This window comes from Myxocyprinus asiaticus, chromosome 19 (genome assembly GCF_019703515.2).
Source record: "Myxocyprinus asiaticus isolate MX2 ecotype Aquarium Trade chromosome 19, UBuf_Myxa_2, whole genome shotgun sequence".
Taxonomy (NCBI): Eukaryota; Metazoa; Chordata; class Actinopteri; order Cypriniformes; family Catostomidae; genus Myxocyprinus; species Myxocyprinus asiaticus.
In genome coordinates this window covers 41,811,596-41,836,825 of record NC_059362.1, presented here as the reverse complement: position 1 = coordinate 41,836,825, position 25,230 = coordinate 41,811,596, and the positions used below count along the sequence as shown (strand labels likewise).

Sequence of the window (25,230 nt, the reverse complement as noted above, 5' to 3'; positions counted from 1 at the left end):
GGGAATTGGGCATTCCAAATTGGGAGAAAAAGGGGAGAAAATTCACAAAAAACAAAAACAAAAAAAAGACAACTATGACCTCATACTATTTAAAAATCCTTCCTTAAATATGGCAACATAATTTTACAAGTACAATTAGCTTACCAGGACACAACCATATCTTGGTATGCTTATTGTAAGAATATATTATTTCACTTTTATATTTACCCATTTGCACATAAAATATAAAGATAAAAAAATAAATGAAAAAAAATTTTCATTAACTCATCCTTATCGTTCTAAACTCATTTTCATTACAGAAAAGACAGAATTTTCATTTTGGGGGTGAACTATTCCTTAAAGTGATAAATCAGGATCAGAGTTCTTTCCATCAATACTGCAAACACACAATATATGCACAACAACGACACTTGTTTTAAAAAGATGTTTCAAATGTTTCACCAGTAATTCTTTTTTTTACGAGGGACGTTAAATGCAGTCATGGGCACAAATAAGTTGCTTGCCATATCACGCACACTGCAAAGCGACTTCCAGCACACTAATTGCAGGGCCAGTCCCGCTGGAGCAATTTGGAGTTAAGTGCTTTACTCACAGGCAAAGTTATTCTGCAGTCCCTGGAAGAGTCCAGTTACTACTACTATTAAACTTACAACCTTAGTGTTGGTTTACTAGTCACTTAACCATCTGGATATAACCACCTCTATATATTTACCAGTGGACAATAACATAGGGTTGTAATTAAGCAATATCACACGAGCAAGAATGCAATATGGCCCTACATCAGCACTGCTGTGATTCGGCCGCAGGCCTTTTTTTCTTTTTTTTTTTTTTATCAAAAAACAAATATTTTTGTCAAATATATGTGTGGCATATGTACGGCTTTGGAACAACATGAGGGTTAGTAAATGACAGCGCAATGGAAATTTGTTGTGAAGTTTCAGGAAGTGAAAAAAGCTAAACTGCTCAGCCCTACCTGAATTTACTAGTTTTTTATGTGTTAGGATTATTACTAGACTACAACATTTCTTAAAATGCCAATCCCTACTTAGAATTACATAAATAATAACTTAAATATTAAAATAGTAAATGTTCAGATGTTTTTTTTTTCCATTAACCACCTTAACCGTGGTGAAAGCACTGTAACACATGGCATTTTGTGGCTTGTTGTTTTTTTCAACATTGCAGTTATTAAACTGTAAGTATAATTATGTTAATAATAATAATGGTGGATAATGCAGAGAACAGCAGTACTTATACTGTAACCGGAGTGCAACAAATTGCAGCATTAACAGACACCCTAAATGTATTATCAACTATTTAAAAAATATTATATTGCCTTCTAATGACAACAGAAGGTTTCCTAAATGTTCATACATATCTGAAAGTAAAATGCAGAACCAGACGTCTGCGAAATTAAAAACCAAGAACTACAAACAATCTGGCATTACTTTTACATCTGCTCTGAACTTTAAAAATGTCTCCCTGCCAGTATCAATGTTCAACAGCGAACTAGGGATGGGCATTTTGAGTAATTTTGAGGTGGAGTACTCTAACGCATAAAAAACAAGTAACCGATTCATTGAACTGTAGCATTTAACTAAGTAAATAAAGAGTATGACAATCACATGAAATGTATAGCCAACTGGTGTTTACACAAATGTAACCCTTATAACGGTTAAAAATAAGCTAACTTCAATACTTGAACCTATTTTTCTTATGATAAAATGAGCACTATGCATGAACAACATCATCTAGATTTAAAAAAAAAAGAAAAAAAAAAAAAACAACATTTGCACTCACTCATACTGTAATACACAAGCCAATTTCTGACTAGGAAAGTAAGCCATCTCACATAAGAGGACATCCAAGTAATAAACCACATATTTTTCTGAGCAGAGCATCTGTTGGACTGTGTTCACCCCATCCTGAATGTGCTATGGACTTCTTAACACGGTTACTCTCTATATAAAACATGTGTTGTCCATACGCTGGTGCTTTATTGCCGACCACAATGTGTTTTGTGCGATGAATTTTTGGAGTATTGAAATTCAAGAGACATTTGGAAACCCAAATGGTCAATTTTCCTACAATTTTAGCCTTTTTCATGTTAATAATTTTGCATATAGTTGGGCTTATGCAGTTCATTGTAATACTTAAACATTTCAATACTGATTTTAAGGACACTGCTGTTTACTTAAGTGCGATAAACAATTTTGTACTGTATTAGGTCTCAATTTGATGCCCAAAGTAAAACCAACAATTGCAACTTAATGTCCGATATAAAATCTGGGTCCTGTAGCAAAAGCAGTTGAGAAGCACTGATTTAGAGCATGAGCAATGGTTCACAACCGTTGGCATCAGATAACAGAAAGGATAAGCAGGAAAGTGAGCAGCTCTGGACGGCCACAGGGATTAAATATCCCTTCTGCTCCCCCATGAAGGACCTTGATAATAGAAGTGCTTATTTTGCCATCTTCACGAGTTTGTGCCAGGCGGCTGACTCATCACTTGAACAATAGAGGGATGCTGCAGAAACATGTCGCTATTTGTGTTTGTCGCCGATCTTCAACACTGGTACAAGAATGCTGATTCATCTGTATCTGACTGTTAGTTTATTGTCTCTCCTGTCATATCGCTTTGTGTACTGGCATTAACGTCTACAAACATAATTAATTTTAAATATAGGCCATCACATGCTGCAAATAGATCTGCAGCAAATAGTATAACCTCATGAATCTCATCAAGTCTGTCGAGAATATGTTCAGGTCATATTTCACCCAAAAATTACATACATAATATATATTTTGCCTATTTTTGTAACATTAAGATATTTGCATTATGATATTATTTTATAAAATTATATTTTCATGACAATTAAGCACATTTACTGTAAAATGATACTGTATTACAATATTGAGAATCACCACTGAGAGCAATGACAACCACACACACACGTACACACGTACTTAACTGTGATAAAATTGTCAAGGTTCCAAAAATCGTATTGATTCTAAAAATGCTAAATGAATGCGCCAATATGAACATTTTTGGCAGATACCAATTTTAACAAAAAAAAAAAAACTATTGGCCGATACCAATATTTTGCCACTTAATTTGCCTTATTTTGTCATCAGATCACTGTTTTGCTCAGGACTTATGTTTTAAAAATGTGCAAATAGTTACAAAAGCTTTTTCTATGTTATAACAATGAATCATTTCCATTGAACATGGATTGGATCTGTTGAACACATGACAGATGAAAATTTTAAAGAGAGCTTTTTCTTTTTTTTTTTTTTTTTTTCTCTGTTCAAAACAATAAAACTCAAATTTTACATGTTTGTACTGTATATAATAGAACATCACAAATTCATATCATGCATATGTTGGGCAACTCCACAGAAAAGTCAACCACATCATGAAAAAATAAAAAGTTAACAAAGGAACAAAATGCCCTTTTAAGGTTTACTGTTGTGTAATGATAATGGAAAATGCCATCAAGACCTCTAGAGGGCACCGCTTGCTTACACAATGCTGAATGGAGCGATGACTGAAGCACTGATTGCGTTCTGTTTTTAAAAGCAGCCTTTCAAGCATTCGTAATCGCGCAAGACCAATATTGTGATTTCAATCTCAACTCAATCAATCGTGCAGCCTTAATGGATATCATACTGATGTCAAAGCCAAATTTTCCGGCAGTTTCAGTGTTTTGTATGGTTTTACCTCATCGTGTATAGGTAAGTGCCACTTCCACAACTGTCCCATCTTTAATAGGGTGACCATATGTCCCCGTTTTCGAGGGACAGTCCTGGTTTTGTTGGTCTGTCCCAGACTGGAGCTGTCCCCAGAAATGTCCCCATTTTCTCAGTGTTCAAAACAGCACACATAGTGAAATATATTACATTGCAAGAAATTTGCCCAAGCAGCAAAGCCTACCGTGTGCAGTTTATTTTGACCAACAGAGGGGGCTGCTCGCTATAGCAGCTACAATTAATTAATCTTCCTTCACTGATTACTTGGTCAGGCCAGTTTTGCCATTAAGAACTGAACCAGGCAATTGAAGATAATTATCATCATTGTTATAAGCTTCAAAGTAAGGCACATACTAGCTATTTATGTTATAAAGTTATATTGTTATGCATTTTATAACAGGTTCTGAATTTGGCGCAGGATTTTATTGAAAGTTTGGCCTTCATAATGCTGGAATTCTTGCACAGACCACACAAACTATAACATGCTGATGAAAAGTAGTCAAATTAATCCCCGCAGATGAACAAATAAAATCGATAATTTCATCTTTAATCAGTGTGTTGTGTATATCAGCGCTATTGGCCCACCATCTCCTCTCCTTCCCTCTCGCACTAGTAATATTCACACATTGAAGGAAGCACCTTCTCACATATTTGCTCATTTATTGTATTACATATACCCAAAATAAATTTTAAATAAGAATATGACATTAATAACATGGAAAAATATATACAAATTTATAATAAAATATCTGCAAAGAAAAGTACAGTTAGTCAGTACATCACAGCATAGATTACTTCACACCTTGCAGGGAAACAAGTGACTGAAAAGGAGCACCATAATGCATAAGACTTGATCAAAATAAAATGTGATAATTAAGAAAAACAGGTCCATATAAGATACGCAAACAGTTAGACCACTAAAAATGATCAACTTTACCTCAGTGTTTGAATATCATTGAGACAAAGGCTACAGTATTCAATAGAGCAGGGGTCGGCAAACTATGGCACGAGTGCCAGCATTGGCCACATCTGCATTCCAATCTACATCTTGATGTAATCCTTCTCATGATCATGCAGCGTGTTTTTATGAGCTGAATGGGAGGCTAAACAAAAAGTTAAAATGTGACGAGACAGCAGTATACCCAACATACTCGTGCAGCGCGTGCAAGCCATTTGCGCATCACGAGCCGGCAGCGCTTCACTTTCGGTTAATCGCGCGAGTAAAGGCGCCCGCTTTGCTTCGGTCAGGCTGAGCGGATGACAGCCTACATTCCGTGTTTCATTTGTTTTTTTTGCTTTCAGAACAACACATGATGTAATAAGGAAAACACCAATATTAATCCTTGAGGTTTCCAACCCAGCATACAGGTACACCGTCCTTAAACCATGGTCACACACAAAATTACATTAAATGATTAAAAGAGGAAACATAAACCCACATCGTGTTGTTCAAACTTCTGAGTCTATTCAAAATATGAATTAAACATGGAAATAAATTTTAGTTTTTTTGCAGGTGCGATTCACCGAAAAGGGCTAAAATAGTTGATCGGCTTATGATGCGCAAATGGCTTGCAAGCACATGTTTTTTTGGTTTTGTTTTTTGTGTAGGGGTGCGTCGACACATCCTTTGACCAGGAAAATAAAAAATGGCACTCCATGTCAAAAAGGTTGCCAACCCCTGCAATAGAGCATGAAACATCACACTGTAAAAATGATTTCCATGATTTGTTAACTTTCTATTTTATTGCCAAATCAGTTGGCTTGTGTTCAGATAAGAATAAGAATTTGTGTTTTTATTGAGTAAACTAATGGCACAATGGCAATGCGCTGATATAATGTAAAACAAAATAAAAAATAAACAAATCCACCAATTGTTATTTACTATATCTTTTTATTCAAATTATATATTTTTTTATTCTATTTTATTATAAAATTGTATTTTAATTAAACTCAAGATTTTAAGGCAACCATGTTACTTTAAGTTAAACCAAAATCATTTCTTACAGTGCATACATCACCACATTCACCACGGTCAAAATACATAAAATCCGATTTGTCCCCTTTTTTAATAAGTAACATGAAATTTCAACGACCTATTGACCACTGAACTTGAAATGTCCCCATTTTTCAGAAATCTGGTCACCTTAAACTGTAACAACGTTTTTTCCTCCATATGAGAACAAGAATTATTTTAAATTTAATATTACATGTTCTTAGGAGTGCCAACCCTTCTACATTCTGTTGCTATCATTATTTCTGGATTGTACATTTGAATTCAAAGAGTTTTTACAAAGTGTGTTGATAATTATAAATTAACCATCAGTTTTTCATATCAGCGTTTTCATGCATAAAACCGATTTGTCGATGGTTTTAATTTGGTCAATAATTGGCCGATAAATATCGCTGGCCGATACATTGGTGCATCCTTGTGGTGAAATATGACCTGGCCAAATATTGTTGTCAGATTCAACCCAATATCCTAACTTAAATACAACATCTGGTCACAAATACCCTGAAGTCTCTAGCGTTTTTTGCCATTCAGTGAACTTATAAGCAATTTTAGGGAGGACACAATGTTAAACATGCAGGCATCCATTACACTTCCATTCAATATATCAATGTTGTTGTTGTGTAAACATTTTTGCTTCCAGTTTAATTTGATTCAAGGACAAAAGAAAAAAAAAGTCATCAAATGGCAAGCATTAGCATGAGGAGTATGAGAGTACAAATCATTTTAATAATAAAAAATATGAATTTTAATATTAATTTTCTTTTCAGATTGAAGTGTCAAATTGAGCCTTGAATTAGTAAATACTGATTAAGTTAGATAAAAGAAATACAGGAAGAGTGAATCTCACAAAAATTGTGAAGAACATGTCCACATCATATTTAACCTAAAAAAATAATATTTTTAGCACAAAGAAAATTAAGCCTATTTTAGACCTATTATATATAATAAGGGGGTCTTAAGGATGAAATGTGATCTGGACATGTTTTGTGAAATTCCTCTGAGAGAGAAAGACAACAAAAATACCCTACTAATGGCTTTTTTGACAGTATCAAAGGTAAAATTAATCACATGGGAGATATAGGCTATTTTAAGGCCGGTTTCCCTCAATTGAGTGTTTGATGTTGGATGAAACAGATGGAAGGTAAGAGGAAATTTTTAACAACATATTAAGTTTTAAACTTAATATGCCACATCTTCGCAAGCAAGAAATATAAAGCAGGCAGACAAAATCGCACCCATCTCATCTTGAGATTTTTTAATGCATCTAATGTTTAAAGCCTCCTTCTCATCTCTCAAGGATGTAATGATTCCTTGTGTTTATTTTCCCCTTGAGCTGCTTCACTGTACAATGGCAGGGGCCATTAGACTCGGCTCATAAGAGAAACATACCCCATCTTCTGGCAGAAAGAGGAAAAGCAGGACATGCTGAACCGTTGAAACAGGCTTCTTAACAGGTTTTACTTCAAGAGTTAGATTTAAAATGAGACATCAGTTGGGGACTTAACACAGTCCCCAATTTTTTTATCTTACAAAATGTCAACAAAAAAAATATCATTAAAATTAATTACTGAAATGTATTAGCACCATTAACTGCATAGACCCAACAATACACAAAATGATTGACATGACATAGGCTGAACAGGAAAACGACCTATTTTCATAATGGAGTATTCGGTCAGTTTTTTGAACAACTAGTCAACTAGTTAAGACTAATAATGTATAATTAAGCTCCGTTACATTCACGTGACCCCGATCAGATGCCTTTTAGATGGATATACGTACACGAAGTGCAGCACTTCAACATGGTATGATGGTAACAAACAGATATTCATCAAATAAATAGGCTAAATAACTATAACATCTTATTGCACCAAATCACCAAAGTAAGAAAAGAAATAAGAAAGACTCCAATACAGAGCAGCACTAAATCACTAATGCTCATTCTGAACGCAGAATGACACACTTCAACGTAACTGGAGTGCATCAGGGCAATCCTTGCTGCTCATTCAAAAGCGCAGAGCTGCAAGATTATACTGTGGGTAAATATCTATCAGTTTAAACCTTTTTTTACTGCAACTATTCATTTAAGCAGTGTCAGACAGAATCAGCAAAAGACTTTAATCCCTCCAAATATGGGAACATTACTCACAGCAGAGGATATAACGTCCGATAGTGATAGTCTTGGAATGTATTGCTGATGCGGTGCATTGCTGTAACAACAGCACATAAAAAAGACAAAAGCTAAAGCATTAAAGAGACGAAACTTGGGGGCCTGGGTAGAATTGTGATATAGTCTATTAAAAGTGAAACAATCTGTCTGTAAACAATTGTTGGAAAAATTAGTCGTGTCATGCACAAAGTAGATGTCCTAAACGACTTGCCAAAGCTATAGTTTGCTAATATGAAATCTGTGGAGTGGTTAAAAAATGAGTTTTGTGGGCCTGGGTAGCTCAGCGAGTAAAAACGCTGACTACCACCACTGGAGTCGCGAGTTCGAATCCTGGGCGTGCTGAGTGACTCCAGCCAGGTCTCCTAAGCAACCAAATTGGCCCGTTTGCTAGGGAGGGTTGAGTCACATGGGGTAACCTCCTTGTGGTCGCTATAATGTGGTTCACTCTCAGTGGGGCACATGGTGAATTGTGCGTGGATGAATTTTTTATACAAAATTTTATTTGAGATTGCACTCAAAAAAAGTCATTTCTAGCTGATGATCTAATATTCTAGACCTGAGCACAACTTGAAATAATAATTATTATTTTTTTTTTTTTTTAAATCTAATATATTCTTTTTTTAAATATCCACTACAGGAATATCCATGACATTTAGATTTTATTAATTTCCATTACTTTACCAGGTTTGACAATCAATTATAAAATGTCCAGATATTTCCAGATTTTCCATGAAAGAATACATGTATATTCTGCATAGAATATTAACAGCTAAAAACATGCAAACTAGAACCTATCACCTGTGTGTGGAAGATTCCACTTTTGTCAGACTGTTTCTCAGCTCCACTACGTTTGAGATAGTTTCTAATTAATCTCCTAAATTGCATCTGGAAGCATCCCATGGCTGCCATCTGACGACTTATCCTCAATGTAATGAGTCCCCGTTGGCAAAGCTGCAAGTACAAACTTGCTTAGCTCGCCAGGGGTGGTAATGTGGCTCTCTACAATTCACGACATTCCAGTTCAATCTGGCAACATGATCAGTTTAAACAAGTCACTCCTCCACAACAATCTCTTTTGGGGCAAAGTTAAAAGCCGAGATAAGAGAAGAATGTGATGAAATGCATTAGCAGTTTCTGCATGGATTTGTACGTGTGTCTCATTACAGAGTATGGATGGTATCGCTATACGATACTATTACGATTCTTTATGTTTTGAGTATTGCGATGATTCAAAACCGGAATATACGGCAATATTCTATTTGCTTGTTTCCAATTTATCTTCACTGGATTTTTTGCTTTGCACAACAAAAGCTACATTTCCTGTTTCTTTGAAGAGTCATAGATGTCGCTCTAAACAAAAACCACTACAGTCAAGTGGTTCGGAGGATCTGAACAAATGAAACAAGTTATAGACTTATGTCCTCATTATCAGTTTATATTTTAGTCGAATAGAAATAATTGAGTGTTAGTTGACCTAATGCTGCATTAGTTTGGTACATTTGCTCAATTTTTTTCCTGAAATATAAGCAAGACAACTGTAAAAAATAAAATTAAAATAAAATAATAATAATAATAATAATAATCTTGGCATCAAAATATCGATGTAGAGTTGTGATGTAAAATATTGTGATATTTTAAAATAGGGCTAGACGTAATTGTTAATTATTTCCCGTAATATCGTAATCTCGATTATTAATTTCAGCTAATAGAATTTACATTAATAAAAATCATTTTGTGTGTAGTAACTGCATGCCATATTCTTTATTTAGACTACACATATTACACATTTATTGACACATGACAATAAAGTTTGGCGCAACAGGACCAGACCTAAAAATAATGTTGTAACTGGTACTTTTTATGAATAGTTAAAGTTATAGTTCATCCAAAAACCCAAAATTCTGGGGGCCTGGGTAGCTCAGCGAGTAAAGACGCTGACTACCACCACTGGAGTCGCGAGTTCGAATCCAGGGTGTGCTGAGTGACTCCAGCCAGGTCTCCTAAGCAACCATATTGGCCCGTTTGCTAGGGAGGGTAGAGTCACATGGGGTAACCTCCTCGTGGTCGCGATTATTGGTTCTCGCTCTCTACGGGCGCGTGGTAAGTTGTGCGTGGATCACGGAGATTGCGGAGTCTTCGCAGTGTCATGCACAACGAGCCACGTGATAAAATGCACGGACTGGCGGTCTCAGAAGTGGAGGCAACATACATTTGTCCTCCGCCACCCGGATTGAGGTGAGTAACTGTGACACCACGAGGACCAACTAAGTAGTGGAAATTGGGCATTCCAAATTGGGAGAAAAAGGGATTAAAAAAATAAATATATAAACAAATGGAAATGCTTGGCAGTACGCTAGTCTCAGTAACCATTCAACAGAAGAATGTAATGCAAATATGTCTGGAATAACATAATGGTAAGTAAACGATGACAGAATTTAAATTTTTAGGTGAACGACACCCGTAACTGTAACTTTTGTTTCCTGATTACTTGTGCAGCCCTACTTTGAAATATAGTTTTTTTTATTTATTTTTATTGCAGAGTAGGTTCCAATCCTACTTTATTACCCCTGTGGCCTCTGATTCTTTCCAGAATCCAGCTCCACCTGCTGGGTAGCCAAAGGAGAGCTCTGCCCTGGCTGGTGTTACTGGCTGGAGTGCAAACAGAGGGCACTGCTCTGATGCTCAATGAAGCCCTGCTCTGAGAGGTACTTCAGCGTTGTGGTCACAACACCTGCGTCAATTCTAGCTGATTCACTCTCAACACATATCAATAGCACTGAGACTACAGTGCACTACACTGATGGGTCATGCCTGCACAATGTCCTTTCAAACTCTGTGGTTATGCAATATATCGAAAGTACTCTGCAATGGTAAACAAGAGAATTATGTTTGTCTCTTATACAGGATAGAAACTGAGTCATAGCTCTATGATGGTTCAACAGATGTGCAAAATGACCACATTTTTCCAAATGGGGGTTACAGAGCCCAACGGAATGGAGCAGAATACACGGTTCTTAAGATGAGCATTTAAAAGTCTTTAAAACGTATAATTGCTGGACGTTTAATGAATCAGCGTGTGGGGGGGGGGGCTGGGTCGCTCAGTGAGTATTGACGCTGACTACCACACCTGGAGTCGCGAGTTCGAATCCAGGGTGTGCTGAGTGACTCCAGCCAGGTCTCCTAAGCATCCAAATTGGCCCGGTTGCTAGGGAGGGTAGAGTCACATGGGATAACCTCCTCATGGTCACTATAATGTGTGGTTCTCGCTCTCGGTGGGGCGTGTGGTGAGTTGTGCGTGGATGCCGCGGAGAGTAGCGTGAAGCCTCCACACGCGCTATGTCTCTCCGATAACGCGCTCAACAAGCCACGTGATAAGATGCGCGGATTAAGGGTCTCGGATGTGGAGGCGTGGAGATTTGTCCTCCGCCACCCAGATTGAGGCGAGTCACTACACCACCACGAGGACTTAGAGCACATTGGGAATTGGGCATTCCAAACTGGAGAAAAAAAAGTAAATAAATAAAAAATCAGAATGTGACACAACAAGGTGTGACGCACCACCCCTTGCAGCAACATTGAGAATGCAAAGCAACCTTGTTTTGCATTATGACAGTGCGCGAAATCAAGCTTGCATAGCTAAAAGCGTAGGTGAACAGAGGTTCACGTTCTTGCGTAGAGTACGTTTTGGGCTTCAGACTGATACAGCCAACAAAATGAGTCATAGCTCTATGCTAATGCATTATGTCAAGCAATGGCACAATGATTTTCGACCATAAGTGGAATATTAAACATTCCTCGTGATGTTTACAGCAAATGTTCTTAAGCCTCACAAATCACTGGATTTGCCAAAGTTCAACAGTTATTATTAGTTTGATTTCAGACTTACCCACCTCTAAACATCAGGTCAGATGGTGTCTTCCTCTCTAATTTGGCAATTCTTGATAAAAAAAAAAAAAAAAAAAGCACTGCAATGTGGACCAGTCTTGATGCTGCAGTCAAAAGTCTAGCTATGCAAGATTAGGTGGACTCCTTATGTGGTCCAAGGCTGGAGTAAAAAGCCAGAGATTTAAAAGCACTACCATAGAGCAGCTGACCCGTCTAACAACTCTGCCATCCCTTGTAAATACTTCTTTCACAGGCAGAGCTGTTGGCAAAAGTGTCTGACCGTGCAAGGCAAAGTAGTCAACCTTGTTTCAGCAAACAGAGTCCAAACACAGTGTTTGATCACCTGTAAATAGTCTAGCCTAAGAGCTGTCACAGACTTAGACAATCTCTGTTGTTGGGTGCAGTAATGTGCATGTACTCACTGCTGCAGTGCTTGTCCACTCCATCACCCTGAGAACTGCTTAATCCCACCTCTTCTCCTGTAGGATTCCTGGTCGCCACAGCGCTTGGAGTAATGGGTGGCTGCGGTGTGGTCTGAGAGCCTGGGAGAACCAAAGAATGCAAGTTACTGCATAATTTGAGAATAAGCTATTTGACATAACAGATTCTCACATATATTCCACAAGACAAAATAGTAACTGAATTTACACATGATCCTGTTCAGAAGATTACATTCCCTTGGTTTTTAATATGGTGTTTTGCTTTCTCGATGATCAATGACTGTTTGTGTAATAATTGTTCATGAGTCCCTGCTTTGTCTTGAGCAGTGAAAATGCCCAGTTTTTTAAGACCCCACCCCCACCTACTGTACAATTATATGTATAGACTATATAGTTTGTGAAAATTGATATTTTATTTTAGATTTAGCTTTTCCACGATTTAACCACATTTGAATTTAATGTACAAATTCATTCAATCCATGTAGCCTATTCTATCCATGATGTCATATTGCATGTGTAATTATGAAATGACTTGCCATGTCAGGTACACATTTAAACACAAAATTCACAACACTGTAACCTAAAATTCAAAATACAACCCCCACATCTCAACATATAAGTGCTTGTACTACGTAAAAAGTGCAATATAGCTGTCTGAATGTGATATAGTATTTTACCTCCGTGCTCATGGGGAAATGAACATTAATAGTGACAGAAAAATACTCGCTTACATATTCACATTTTGCACGAAGAAATGGATCGGCTTCTTTCAGCTCATTGTTGAAAACAAATTTTTATTGGTGCATTTCTACTTGCGCTGACTGACAAGACAACAAAGATCGCGAGCACCAAGTGCATGATGTCATTGCCATGGTAACCAGATACATTTCAGTGGATTTGCTGAAAGACTAGAATGAAAGTATCATCAACTCAACGTGTGACGCATCGACATTGCTTCTCTTCTCTGCAAACGATACCGAAGACAATAGCGAGAAGGAAAATGAGTATATTAAATGTAATTAGAACTAAATCTGTGAGTCTACCAGCTGAAACCGGGACATAATTACATTAAAAGAATTGTCGGGACACACCTCTTAAAAACGGGACGTCTGGTCACTCTACTTAAACACAACGAGAAAACAATCCCTCATAACATTTAATGTCATGACCTTATGAATTTAAGATTTGTTGCTCTGATTTAAGACCTTTTAAGGCCTTAATTTGTGGAAGGGTGGATTAAGACTTTAAGATATTTTTAAGACCCGCAGAAATCCTGTCTATAGCAAAACTCATTGCTAAGGAGGATTCCAGTCCCCAAGAAGAGAGTGGTCCAACCTCACCTAAACAAGCCAGACTGGATTTTTGTTCAGGATCAGGAAAGAAGGTAGTTGAGCAAATGAAGAGAGTTCTAACAGCATATGTGGTGGAGGAAAAGCTACCCCTGTTGACTGTGGAGTCACAGTCTTTTAGGAGACATAGTTACAAAGATACACGTGACGGGCAGATGCGTGCCTCTGCCGGACAGAAAGACATTTGCAAGGTATTTGGATAGCCCAACTCAACTCATTGTTCAATGTAAATGTTATGGAAAAATTTTATGCTGACATGGAGTCTGAACTTAAACAGACGTTTGAGTGTTTAGTGTATGTCTCCACAACCGCAGACATTTGGACCTGTCATTATAAAAACTTCCCTGGGATGACAGCCCACTGGAATAACCCTGTGATTTTTAAGCCATGAAAATGTTGTCATAGCCTGTAAAAGAATTCAAAGGAAGGCATACATATGATGTGATTAACAAGCGAAACAGAGCAGGTGCATTCAGCATTTGGACTGTACATGCACACATACACATGCAACACACAAGCAAACAAGTACATGCACACGAAAATAAACTGCAAGCATTCAAATACACAACAGTTTTACTATCAAAACTGTTTGCAAATGTGTTTTCAGAAATCTTTTCAGTTTATTAGGGTTCACATGCACACAAACACAGGTAAACAAGCATACAACGGTAAACAAGCATACACATACAGCCACGCAGAGCAAAGAAGGTTGTAGATAGCAGACACAAGCACACACATCTGAAGATACTACAGTTTTCATTGTTAGGCATGTTTGAGATAAGAAAGTTAAGTTGCATTTTTAGAAATTGATTGGATCTTTCTTTAGTCAAGTTGGTGACTTGGTCATGTTGCTGTAATTTTGTACTTTTCAGTTTATATTAAAGTACTGAAAGAACTGAGTGTCACGGTTGTATTTTTTGCAGGTTTGCTGGGTTTTTGAAGAAACTTGAAAATAATTAGTAATCTGATTACTTTTCCATGAAGTAATGAGTTAAATAATCTGATTGCAATTTTGATAAATGATCAGTAATCTGTAGTGGATTACTTTTTTGAGTAACTTGTCCAACAATGATACCTCAAATTGTGTGGCTTGTGGAGGAGAGGTGTGTTATATCTTTTCTAAGGGACAAGACGTGTGATTTTCACCAAATGGACATTGGAAATTTCATAGACTTAATAATACACAATTTGAGGTATCATTCATGTCACTAGCTCAAACACTGAGGGGCATGTTATGCACCAAAGTTTCATATTTCGTTTTTTTTTTTTTTGGTCAAATCCCTAACCATTAAGACCATGAGATACTGGAATATTTCTCTTCAAGAGTTTAGACACATAAAAATGTCTTTAAAGTCCTACAGACTCAAGTAATACAAATGTATCTCCTGATCTCCTCACACACGTGCTCTTGACGTGTACATCCACTGTTGTTGTTTCCAGCTTTGTCGATCACATCTTCTAGCGCTTGTCCGTGACCGCAACAGATCAAAGGTGACTTGCGGCACATAATTCCAGGCGCATACAAACGCGCATCATTTCAAGTATACGCAGTTAGAAAAATATGGCTGCATGCTTTGAGTGCTCGAGCACTCTGCTGATGACGGATTTGCATCATACATTTGGGCTAAAGTATGAACAATAGCAAGCACCACTATGGTATTTTAGCAGAAACTATGGTTACTTGTGGTACATTTTTGTAAAGACAGTTTCTAACTACCTGAAACATTCTGTATTTGAAAGCCACTTTTTTTTTCTTCTTTTTTTTCAATACGGGCCACAAGATATACAAAGAAAAACTACAAAGTAATCTAAAGTAAATTAGGTCTCCATAATTTAGATGCAGGCCTGCCTCAAACTTAACATCGCAATACCGATACCTATAACTTTTCCACTGCATTACATAAAATATTTAGCAGCACTTCCCTTGAGCAGGTCATTTTTTACCCCACCAAATTCTTTTAACACTGAACCAGTGCAAAATTAAAAGGAACCTGAGGCGCACAGAAGGGGGCCATACAAGGTTCTCATTTCAGCATACACAAAAAGAACATAATGCTGAAGTATGCGGTAACTCAGACAAGGAGAAAGCCTCCTAGTGATTAAAGGTGTGGGGAGGGGATTTGTCAGCCAAGACTCTCGCTGCAAACTTTAATGTGAACTACACTAGTCTTTTTTACTTTTTTCAGAGTGTATTTTTTTCTCTTAAAGTGGAGACTGATCGGAACATTATGTGCCTATTAAGATTAAATGTCCAAGACAAATGTTAGTCTAGATGGCTGTTAATCAAAGTGCTGGCAAGCATGCCAAAATCTAGGGCTGGATACCAATTTGCATTCTATCTGACCAATAAACTACGCAAGATTTGTATTAGTCACATCATTATATGATCAAAATAGTAAATGATGACTGGATGGCATACTATTTTGGCTAATATTGCCCCCAACCCCTATGCTGATAACTATTTATCCTAAATGTAACAATTTTTTGCACATCGAAGTCCTTTATTATATTGTTGTTGCCACCGTTTTATAAAAGCAACTCAAGGCCTTTTGCTTTTACCATGGTAGTGGTAATGTCCAAATACTGGCATAATGGCTGACTTAGTAATACACACTTACTAATACACACTAATACATTTTCCACCAGAGCAGTACATACTGTACTTTTCGTACTTGGTAGAAGTATACATTGCAAACTGGGATTAGCCTAGCTCAAAGTAATGTTGGCCTGAAGTTTTTTTTTCACCTCTCTTCCTGCGGGACTCCTTGATCTCCTCGCACATGTGGTCAAACTCGGGGTCTAACTCAGAGGCGATCATGGCGTGTGCCGTATCCTTCAGGCTGCAGGCCCTGTGGCGGATGATTTTATCTGCGAGGAAACAAAAAGAAACGGGTTAGCTTGAGAATAAGACTTTCACAGTAAACAAAAACTTTTAGGTTTAGTGCTCCTTAAAAAATAAATGTTACCCAAGTAATGTTTCTGATTATCGACATTCTATAACTCAAATACATAGCTAATTCTGACAGATGTGTTTTAGTGTACCACCAGCCTAGTTTGTCATGATATCACAAACATCTAAAGGGGCGTTCCCACATACATTTGCAGTGACCTGTTTTCAGCAAACTGAATCATTGATATGTTGACAGCTGGCAATTTCTGACGATATGATTGGCAGAGTATAGAGCACAACAGTTTGGTTCCGAAAGTAAAAATCAAACTGATTATTTTCCACAGAGGAATCAATTTTTAACAATAACTTGTAAACCTTTAAAGACAGACCTACCGTGAGCTTCGAGGTTGTTAATCGATAGTTATTAATCTTATAAAGCCATTATTATTATTTCAACTTTACATTTTTTTAAATATATTTGTTCTGAATAACTACACTACACATGATCCTGCAGAGAAAGATCCACCAATTAGAAAATCGCAGCAAACAAATCTCGTCAAAAGAGCTCTGCTGCGACTCGCCCACTTCAATGACACACTGTGAATGATGCAATCGACTCCCTGCAGTCTCAAACTACTTACATATTTGTATATACTGTATCTGAACATTTTACAAACAAATTGTTTATATACTTACAATCAATTTAAAATCAAAAGTTTTATATTTTTCCATAATTTTTAATTTGATTACATAAATTGCAATGCTTCAAGGGATTGTAGTTCACTCCCTCATTAAAGACGTTAAGTATGTTATCCTTAAACCGAACAATGGAGGACAGTGGAACAGTTCAGGAAACCTGTTTAAAAACAATTATTATTATACACTATGCACTTAGATTTTCCAAAGCTATGGCCTGTTGTGCAGCCTATCTGTCCAACAAAATAGCCACGTGGTGCCCTTCCAAGTTAGGGAGGGAACAGGGAGCTCCCTGAGATAGCAAAGGCTACTATTTGTATATCTTCCTTTCACAGCATTATCATCAAATCAAGCAGGTTTTAAACTTCTTTGGTGGAAAGAGTGTGTGAGGGAGAGACAGAGAGCGTGAAAGAAAAATTATAGGAATGAAATTAACCGGCTATAACCGGTTACCAGAATTTAAAAAAAAGTTTTCACTCCAGAACAAATTAAAATCACTTTGTTCCAGTTTTCGGTTACATTCAGTTTCTGTTTTCGTTCCTTGAACCATTTTTAGTCCCTGCTTTAAATTAAGGTTCTATTTGTTAACATTAGTTAATGCACTAGGTACAATTCTATGGAACCGCCGGCAGGTCCAAAGGGGGGCACTATGACACGAAAGTCCCCGTATACACAAGTCAGGCATATGATGTATCATTTAAAAGCTTAGAATCTGAACTTTTCAGAGATAACCATCACTTCTGCATTTATGTTACATAAAACAACAAAATAAGGCCTAAAATTAGCACCCCCTAGAGGTAATGGGGTAGAAATATTTAGATGAAAATATGTCTCACACATAGCACCTAAATGGACAACTCATATTTCAAATGAAAGCTCTCATTCTCAGGAATGTAACTGTACAGTTAATTGTGTTGCCCCAATAACCCAATTTTCAAAAGAATCACAAAGCTAAAAATATGATTTCTATAGGTCATCAAATAAAAACATCTTTTTATGCACCGATCACTGCTGTTGTAAGACCCAATTAGCAAAAACTTTATATCTGTTTTTACCATAGGCAGTTTTCAAATTTTTTGCCCATTTTTTACTTGTCTGTGAGCTTGCTTGGCTGAATAATCCAATGTTTTATCTTAGATATCCAGAAGAAAATATGCCATCCAGCAGGAATATCATCCTAAACAAATCATCATCAGTTTTTGACTATTAATGATAAAATGTTATATACCATTGCATAGGGGAGGACCTCAGCTTTCTAATGACACTTAGATCGAGCTTCTAGTCTACTCACTGGCTGATATTTTCGATGAAATAACAGGGGTGGTGCATAAACAGAAAATTAGACTGAATGTCTATGGACGAGCACATCTGTGAGGACTAAAATGCGTTAGAGCGCCACCTACATTTCAGATCTGTATATTGTGATGGAATGTGATGAGGAAAGAAATTCTAGTGTTTGCTGCCATCTAGTGGAATGAAATAAGATTTTTTTTTATTATTCGAGAGAGTGAACAGAACAAGAATTGCATGTTTACAAAGTTAGGGGGGAAAAAATCATAAGCTTATAAACACATACAATATTATTTATGAATAATTGGAGTCTTTTTTTTATTTGGTGGGATTTCTGAAAAAATGAGACATTTTTTGCAATTAGCCTACAGTATGTGTGAACGTTGAGCTTTTAAATTTGAGTGGGAAAAATTGCGGGTGGCAGACAAAAAAATCCACCAGAGTTTAAGGGGTTAACAAAAGAATTTTAACAGCATTTCTAAATATTGGTTAATGTTGATGGATAATGGATGGATAACAAAACTGTTCATTTTTTGTTCATGTTAGTTCATACTGCATTAACTAATGTTATCATATACAATTTTAATCAAAAAATGAAAAATTAGTAAATGTTGAAATTATCATCAAACAAGATTAACAAATGCTTTAAACGTATTGTTCATTGTAATTCATGTTAACAAATGTAAAGTGTAACCAAAAATAATAAGAAACAATTAAAATTAAAATCTCAATTAAAATCTATTACAGCCAAGCTGCAAAAACTTATGTCAGAAAACCAAATTCATTAACGCTTGACTGGCCAAGTTTAAAATAGATGCTATAAACACACAACATTTTTTTTTTAAACAAACTTGTCCACTATTCCAAATAGACCTTACATGATATGTGTAATTTAGCCAAATGTTAATACTTCCAATTTACAATATGCAAATGAAAATCAAGTTTAAAGTATGTGGAATCAAGATGAAATTTTACGATGCAGTAATATGTCCCAATATTGGCATACTATCTTTCTAAACAAGTATTTTCTTCCCCACAACAAAGCATTTCATTTTAGTGCATCGTAGACGTACGTGAACTAAGATTTTAATTTTCTCGGAATTCTGGATCTTTTAAACTATCACTGAGACTTTTTCTTCAATAAAGTGTGGTATTCTCCCTGTAATAAACAATGTACTGCACTTCCATGACACAAGTGCCACACACAACAAAAAACAAAAAGCATAAGTGAATAAACAAAACAAAAAAATCGGTTTAACACAAAGGAGTGAAGGACACCTTAGATTTTAAGAATAATATTCATGCTCACATTTGGAAGAGTAATGCTTAACAAATAGAATTTTGACAGATCCTAAATCCCATATTCCCCTGCTCTAAATGGACCAGAAGCCTCTTTCGGTTTCCTTATTAAAGTAGCTAATTGCGTTTTGTCTGCTCCCTTCAGTGGCTCCACTGTGGACGCTGCGTTTAAACAAATGACCCATGTTCCCCCAGCAAACGGGGTGCTATGATTTATTCATAGGCACTGGCTCCATTTAGCCAACAACCTTCACTGGCTGACCAATTAATCCAGACTACTGGGAGTTAAGTCCCAACTATAAAAAAAATCTCAACTGTTGTTTGGAGGTAGTCAGCTTGCAGACTTCCTATAACATGTTCAGAAATCAAAGTATAATAAACGACCTTCTCACCTCGATTCGCTCACAATCAACGATGCCATTCTGTTTTTAATTGGTATTTGTGAGAAGTTCCCAGCTATGTTTCCCAGCGCTGGTAATTACATGGTTTGCACAAGTTTTAATGTAGACATGTTCTTGTTGGTTTTAATAATGCATGCATTCATATTTGGTTTGATATAGGGGCTCCTGGCCTCATTAGATGAGTACGTTTGTGGACGGATGCTTGTCATGCTACAGGGGAGGACCTGAATAGTCTAAAAAGGAACATAAAGAAGAGACCAAATACAGTTTTTACATTCAGGCAACGCTTTGTTGGAAAACCCAGTGGGAGGCTTACTTTGAAAGCTCTTTTTGTTGGTGCAGCATGCTCATCGAGCAAAAAACAATTTAAATATCATCAACTTACCTAAACTTCAACATAAGATTCATTTGTTCATGACAAAGACTACATTACCCATGCTGTATGTTTGGTTTTGAGTAAAGCCAGCAAATACAACACAACAGAAAGATATGTTGCCTTGGCATCATACCGCATTACATTCAGACTGCAAGCTCACAATTCAGATCAAATAGAATTTATTTTGCCATGGTGCAGTAAATTCAGCAACGGCACTCAACACTGTATACATTTACAAGCACTATTATTGACTTGTTAATGTTGTGTGTGCATAAATACTTATAAAATATGACATAATTTCAGCACTGCAAAAGTGTCCCTATTGACCAACCGTATGGCCAAAGAATAGCAAGAAATCCATTTAACCGATGAATGAGTTTTATGGAGATTGCTCTTTATAGTGGCATTTTTCTCTGTGAAGAGATCAAAGACAATGATTTTCCAGAGCCTTTTGAATGGGGAAAAAGTTGATGGGTTAATATATTGCTTCATTTACTGCCCTCAAATTCTCATATCTTATAGTGAAGAGCTGACAAGTCGGTCCGATTAATCATTGACTTTTTTCCTCCACGATGCAAATGTGTCAAGTTTGGCTGGTGGGTTCTTTGTTTGGCTGGTGGCATTTTTTACATAATTCTAAACAGAGTTGTTTATTCCAAATATATCATTATTAAAAGTTATTATTATTATTAAATGTAATAATTTTATAAAAGTGGTGTGATTTCACATCAGTTAAGGGGGTCTGAGGCATAATGTTTTACAACATAACTAAGAACACCTTTAACATGGCAAAATCACTGTATCATACAGCCTTTCGTGGCTTACTGCTTTATTTACCTCCCGGGTCCTTGTCTGGATTGTATTCTAACGCGTTGCTGCATATGAGGTCAATGTCTGCTAGAAAATCCTTGGTGACTGTATACTTGTGAGTGTCGATCTTCAGCATGATGGTGGACAGATCCATAGGTTGCTTGATCACCTCGAGGTAGTCCGAAACCTAAAACATAAGCATTAAAAATGATACGGTGAATCTCAAGAAAACCTGTCAGAATCCAAAATTAAGAAAGGAAGAAAGTTACGCAAAAATACTTTTTTTATATATAGAGAGAGGAACCATTAACATTTTTTTTTGCATTGTGACACTATTTTGATAAAGCTGACGTGTGTCAATTTTTCTGTTACAATACTTTCCCTTATCCCAGCTTAATATGCGGAGACAAATGTAAGTAAGTCACTTCCTTTGTTTTGAGCAATGTGTCCATACTGACACAATAACATTGACTCAACAAATGACGTGAGTTGGGGGCGAGACTATCTGTTTGTTCGATCAACTGCAGATCGGGGACCTATTCAGAAAGCTGTTTAAAAACAAACGTCTATTTTTGCAATTCCGAAAAAAAATTTGAATTACTGTAATGCATCCAGACATTTTTTTAAATTCTAATTAGATTCTTATTAATTCAAATATTCATTAAAATCAGCAGAAATTAAAAGAACTACAAGGATGTATTAATAATTTACAGTTTGTGCTCTTTTTTTTTTTTTTGCACTCATTAGATTCTCATTATGGTAATATAAATATTCTTAAAAATCAAACAAATGTAAGGCAAAACTATAAATGTGTAAAAATACTTTAAAATGTAAATAATATATATAATTTTTTTTCCATTGTTAAATAATATAACTTTTTTATAAAAAATATTTTTAGATGGTTATTTTCAAAATTACAGGCTTCAATAGCTTCACACTATGTTTGGCTCTTTTAATGATGATTTTTTTTTTTTTTTTTGCCTTCTGAAATTTACTGATGCAGGTAATGATCCTACCCACAAGCTGTCGTATAATGACAATCATTAGATTAGTTTTGTCTGGGGGTTGAAAATAAAGCATAAGTGCTCGTAAATAGATCCAAATATTGAAAGAGGAGTATATAGACCCTTCAGGCATTAATTGCACAGTAACGGCACCTCTTCAATGTCCACAGGCTTGCTGAAGATGAGGAAGCGCTTGTCAGTGGCGAGCCGCTTTGTGACATCCCTGAGAAAGAGGCGGAGCTCCCGTAAGGTGTTCTCCTCCTGGTCAACCAATCGCCTCTGCTCTTCTGGAGAGAGCTGTCGAGGGCCAGGGTCCTCAGAGAGGGGCAGCACCTCAAGAGCGCACACTGAATATACATACACACATACAGCGATTATTCCCTCAGAACATCTTAAAGGAATAGTTCACCCAAAATTGAAAATTCGATCATAATGTAATGAAAATCTAGAGGTCCATTGCACTATGAGAGAAGCTCACTCGCAGTGAACGGCAAGACTTTTACTGAAAAATCACTTATATTTCTGGTTGCTTCTCACAAAAACCTATAGTATGGCTTCAGAAGACTATGGCGTATGAGCATGGACTAGTTTTATGATACTTTTTTTTTTATCTTTAAAGTATTGTATTGAAAAGATGGCCTATGATATCACCTCCTACTTGTCAGGGAGGACAGTTTATAGTAAGTAGACTTAAATATTGATGTTTCTCACCCACACCTATCATATTGCTTCAGAAGATATGGATTTAACCACTGGAGTCATATGGATTACTTTTATGCTGCCTTTATGTGCTTTTTGGACCGCCACCATTCACTTTGTTTGATCCTACAGAGATGAGATCTAAAAAACTGTGTTCAGCAGAAGAAAGAAAGTCATACACATCTGGGATGGCATGAAGGCGAGTACATGATGAGAACATTGTCATTTTTGGGTGAATTATCCCTTTAACAACCCTCAGCGTCACAGAGAACCCCAAGAAATGAAACGCTGAGCAAACAGTCTAAAACAACACAGTCAGATAATACCAAAAAAGTGCCAGGGCAGCTCGAGGAATTACAAACACTCTACATTATACGGTTAGAGTTGAGAAACGCTTCCCAACAAAGTGTGGGCTGCAAAGTGTTTTATTGATTTTTGAAGAGCTTTAACAAATAACCTGACAGCTGCAGTAATTCAGGGCTGCATCTATACAATGAACCAATAACAGACTGCCAGAAATAAACAAATACGCCAAGAGAGGAGCACTAATGTGCCATTGCCTCGTAAGAAAATACTGCTAACAAAACTGGCCGAGCTCCTTGTGTTAGTACAAAGATCTGGGCACTGTTGCTCAATCGCCGGCCTCAGCAATTTGCTTTGTGGTAGCAACTAGCGAGCAGTCATGCTAACTGTACACATAAATATAGCTAATGGCAACGGCCCGGCATTTGATTGAGCCCCTTTTTCCAATCACAGAGGCTGTGCTTCTAACAGAAGTGGGGCTTTTCTTTTATTCAGAGACACCCGCGGTCAACCCCCGCGAGGACCTCTGTTCTGCATCAATGGGCCATGATGCTTGCATTTCCACTTGAAAAACATTTTATGCTATAATGGCTCCAGCTGTGATGGAACAAATGAGCATGGCAATCGACCACAAACAGGATATATTCAGAAGAAAAATGTCAGGATCACCCAGGACGCCCAATTTATGCAGTTGCAGGGGTAATTCTAGTAACAGCAGTAGCTAGTAGTAGGTGGTTTTAATTGCAATAATTTAACATTTAAAATAATTTCAATCATGTCAGTAGCAGTTATTGTAATACAAGTTGAGTTTTATTAGTGGCCAAACTCCAAAATTGCTTAAAGGAATGTTTCAGGTTCAGTGCAATTTACTGTAAGCCTAATTGACAGCATTTGTGGCATAATGTTGATTACCATAAATCATTTCCATTTTTCCCTCTTTATTTAAGAAAAAGCACAGTGAGTTACAGTTACAGAGAGTCACTTAAAATGGAAGTGAGTGGGGTCAGTCCATAAACGTTAAAATACACACTGTTTCAAAAGTATAGCCACAAGATGTAAACATTATACATGTTAATGACTTTAGTGTGATAAAACAGCTTTCAGGGTTTATCAGCATTACGTCTTCATGGCAACAAAGGATATAACAACTTAAAGGATATTGTAATGGATATAACTTTACACAGGTAAAAGTTAGAAAGCAATTTTGTCACACTAAAATCATGTTAACACTTACAATGTTTATGTTATTACTTTTTGGGGGGGGGGGGTCGCATCTTATCACGTGGTTTGTTGAGCATGTTACCACGGAGACCTAGCACGTGTGGAGGCTTCACACCAATCTCTGCGGCATCCACGTACAACTCACCACGCTCCCCACCGAGAGAGAGAACCACATTATAGCGACCACGAGTAGGTTACCCCATGTGACTCTACCCTCCCTAGCAACCGGGCCAATTTGGTTGCTTAGGAGACCTGGCTGGAGTCACTCAGCATGCCCTGGATTTGAACTCACAACTCTAGGGTTGGTAGTCAGCGTCTTTATTCGCTGAGCTACCCAGGCCCACAAAACTCATTTTTTAACCACTCCACAGATTTCATATTAGCAAACTATAGCAACTATAGTTTTGACAAGTCGTATAGGACATCTACTTTGTGCATGACATGACTAATTTTTCCAATAATTGTTTACAGACAGATTGTTTCACTTTTAATAGACAATTCCAGTGGGTCAGAAGTTTACATACACTACGTTAACTGTGACTTTAAGCAGCTTGGAAAATTCCAGAAAATGATGTCAAGCCTTTAGACAATTAGCCAATTAGCTTCTGATATGAGAAGTACTGAATTGGAGGTGTGC

At 36.8% G+C, this 25,230-nt stretch overlaps 1 protein-coding gene across 4 annotated transcripts in view; it reads right to left on the bottom strand.

Annotated features, from left to right (window-relative positions):
- The window catches only part of LOC127409585 (ATPase family AAA domain-containing protein 2B-like), a 137,155-nt gene that overhangs the window by 58,690 nt on the left and 53,235 nt on the right, over window positions 1-25,230 (bottom strand). For all 4 annotated transcript variants that reach the window (XR_007892013.1, XM_051644224.1, XM_051644225.1 and 1 more), the window contains exons 21-24: window positions 22,524-22,717; window positions 21,394-21,553; window positions 16,350-16,472; window positions 12,238-12,357 (exon numbers count right to left, since the gene is read on the bottom strand). Coding sequence is in view for 3 of the 4 variants with exons in the window: in XM_051644224.1 (XP_051500184.1) it covers window positions 12,238-12,357; window positions 16,350-16,472; window positions 21,394-21,553; window positions 22,524-22,717 (597 nt within the window). In the remaining variant the exon portion in view is untranslated. The remainder of the gene's footprint in view (window positions 1-12,237; window positions 12,358-16,349; window positions 16,473-21,393; window positions 21,554-22,523; window positions 22,718-25,230) is intronic.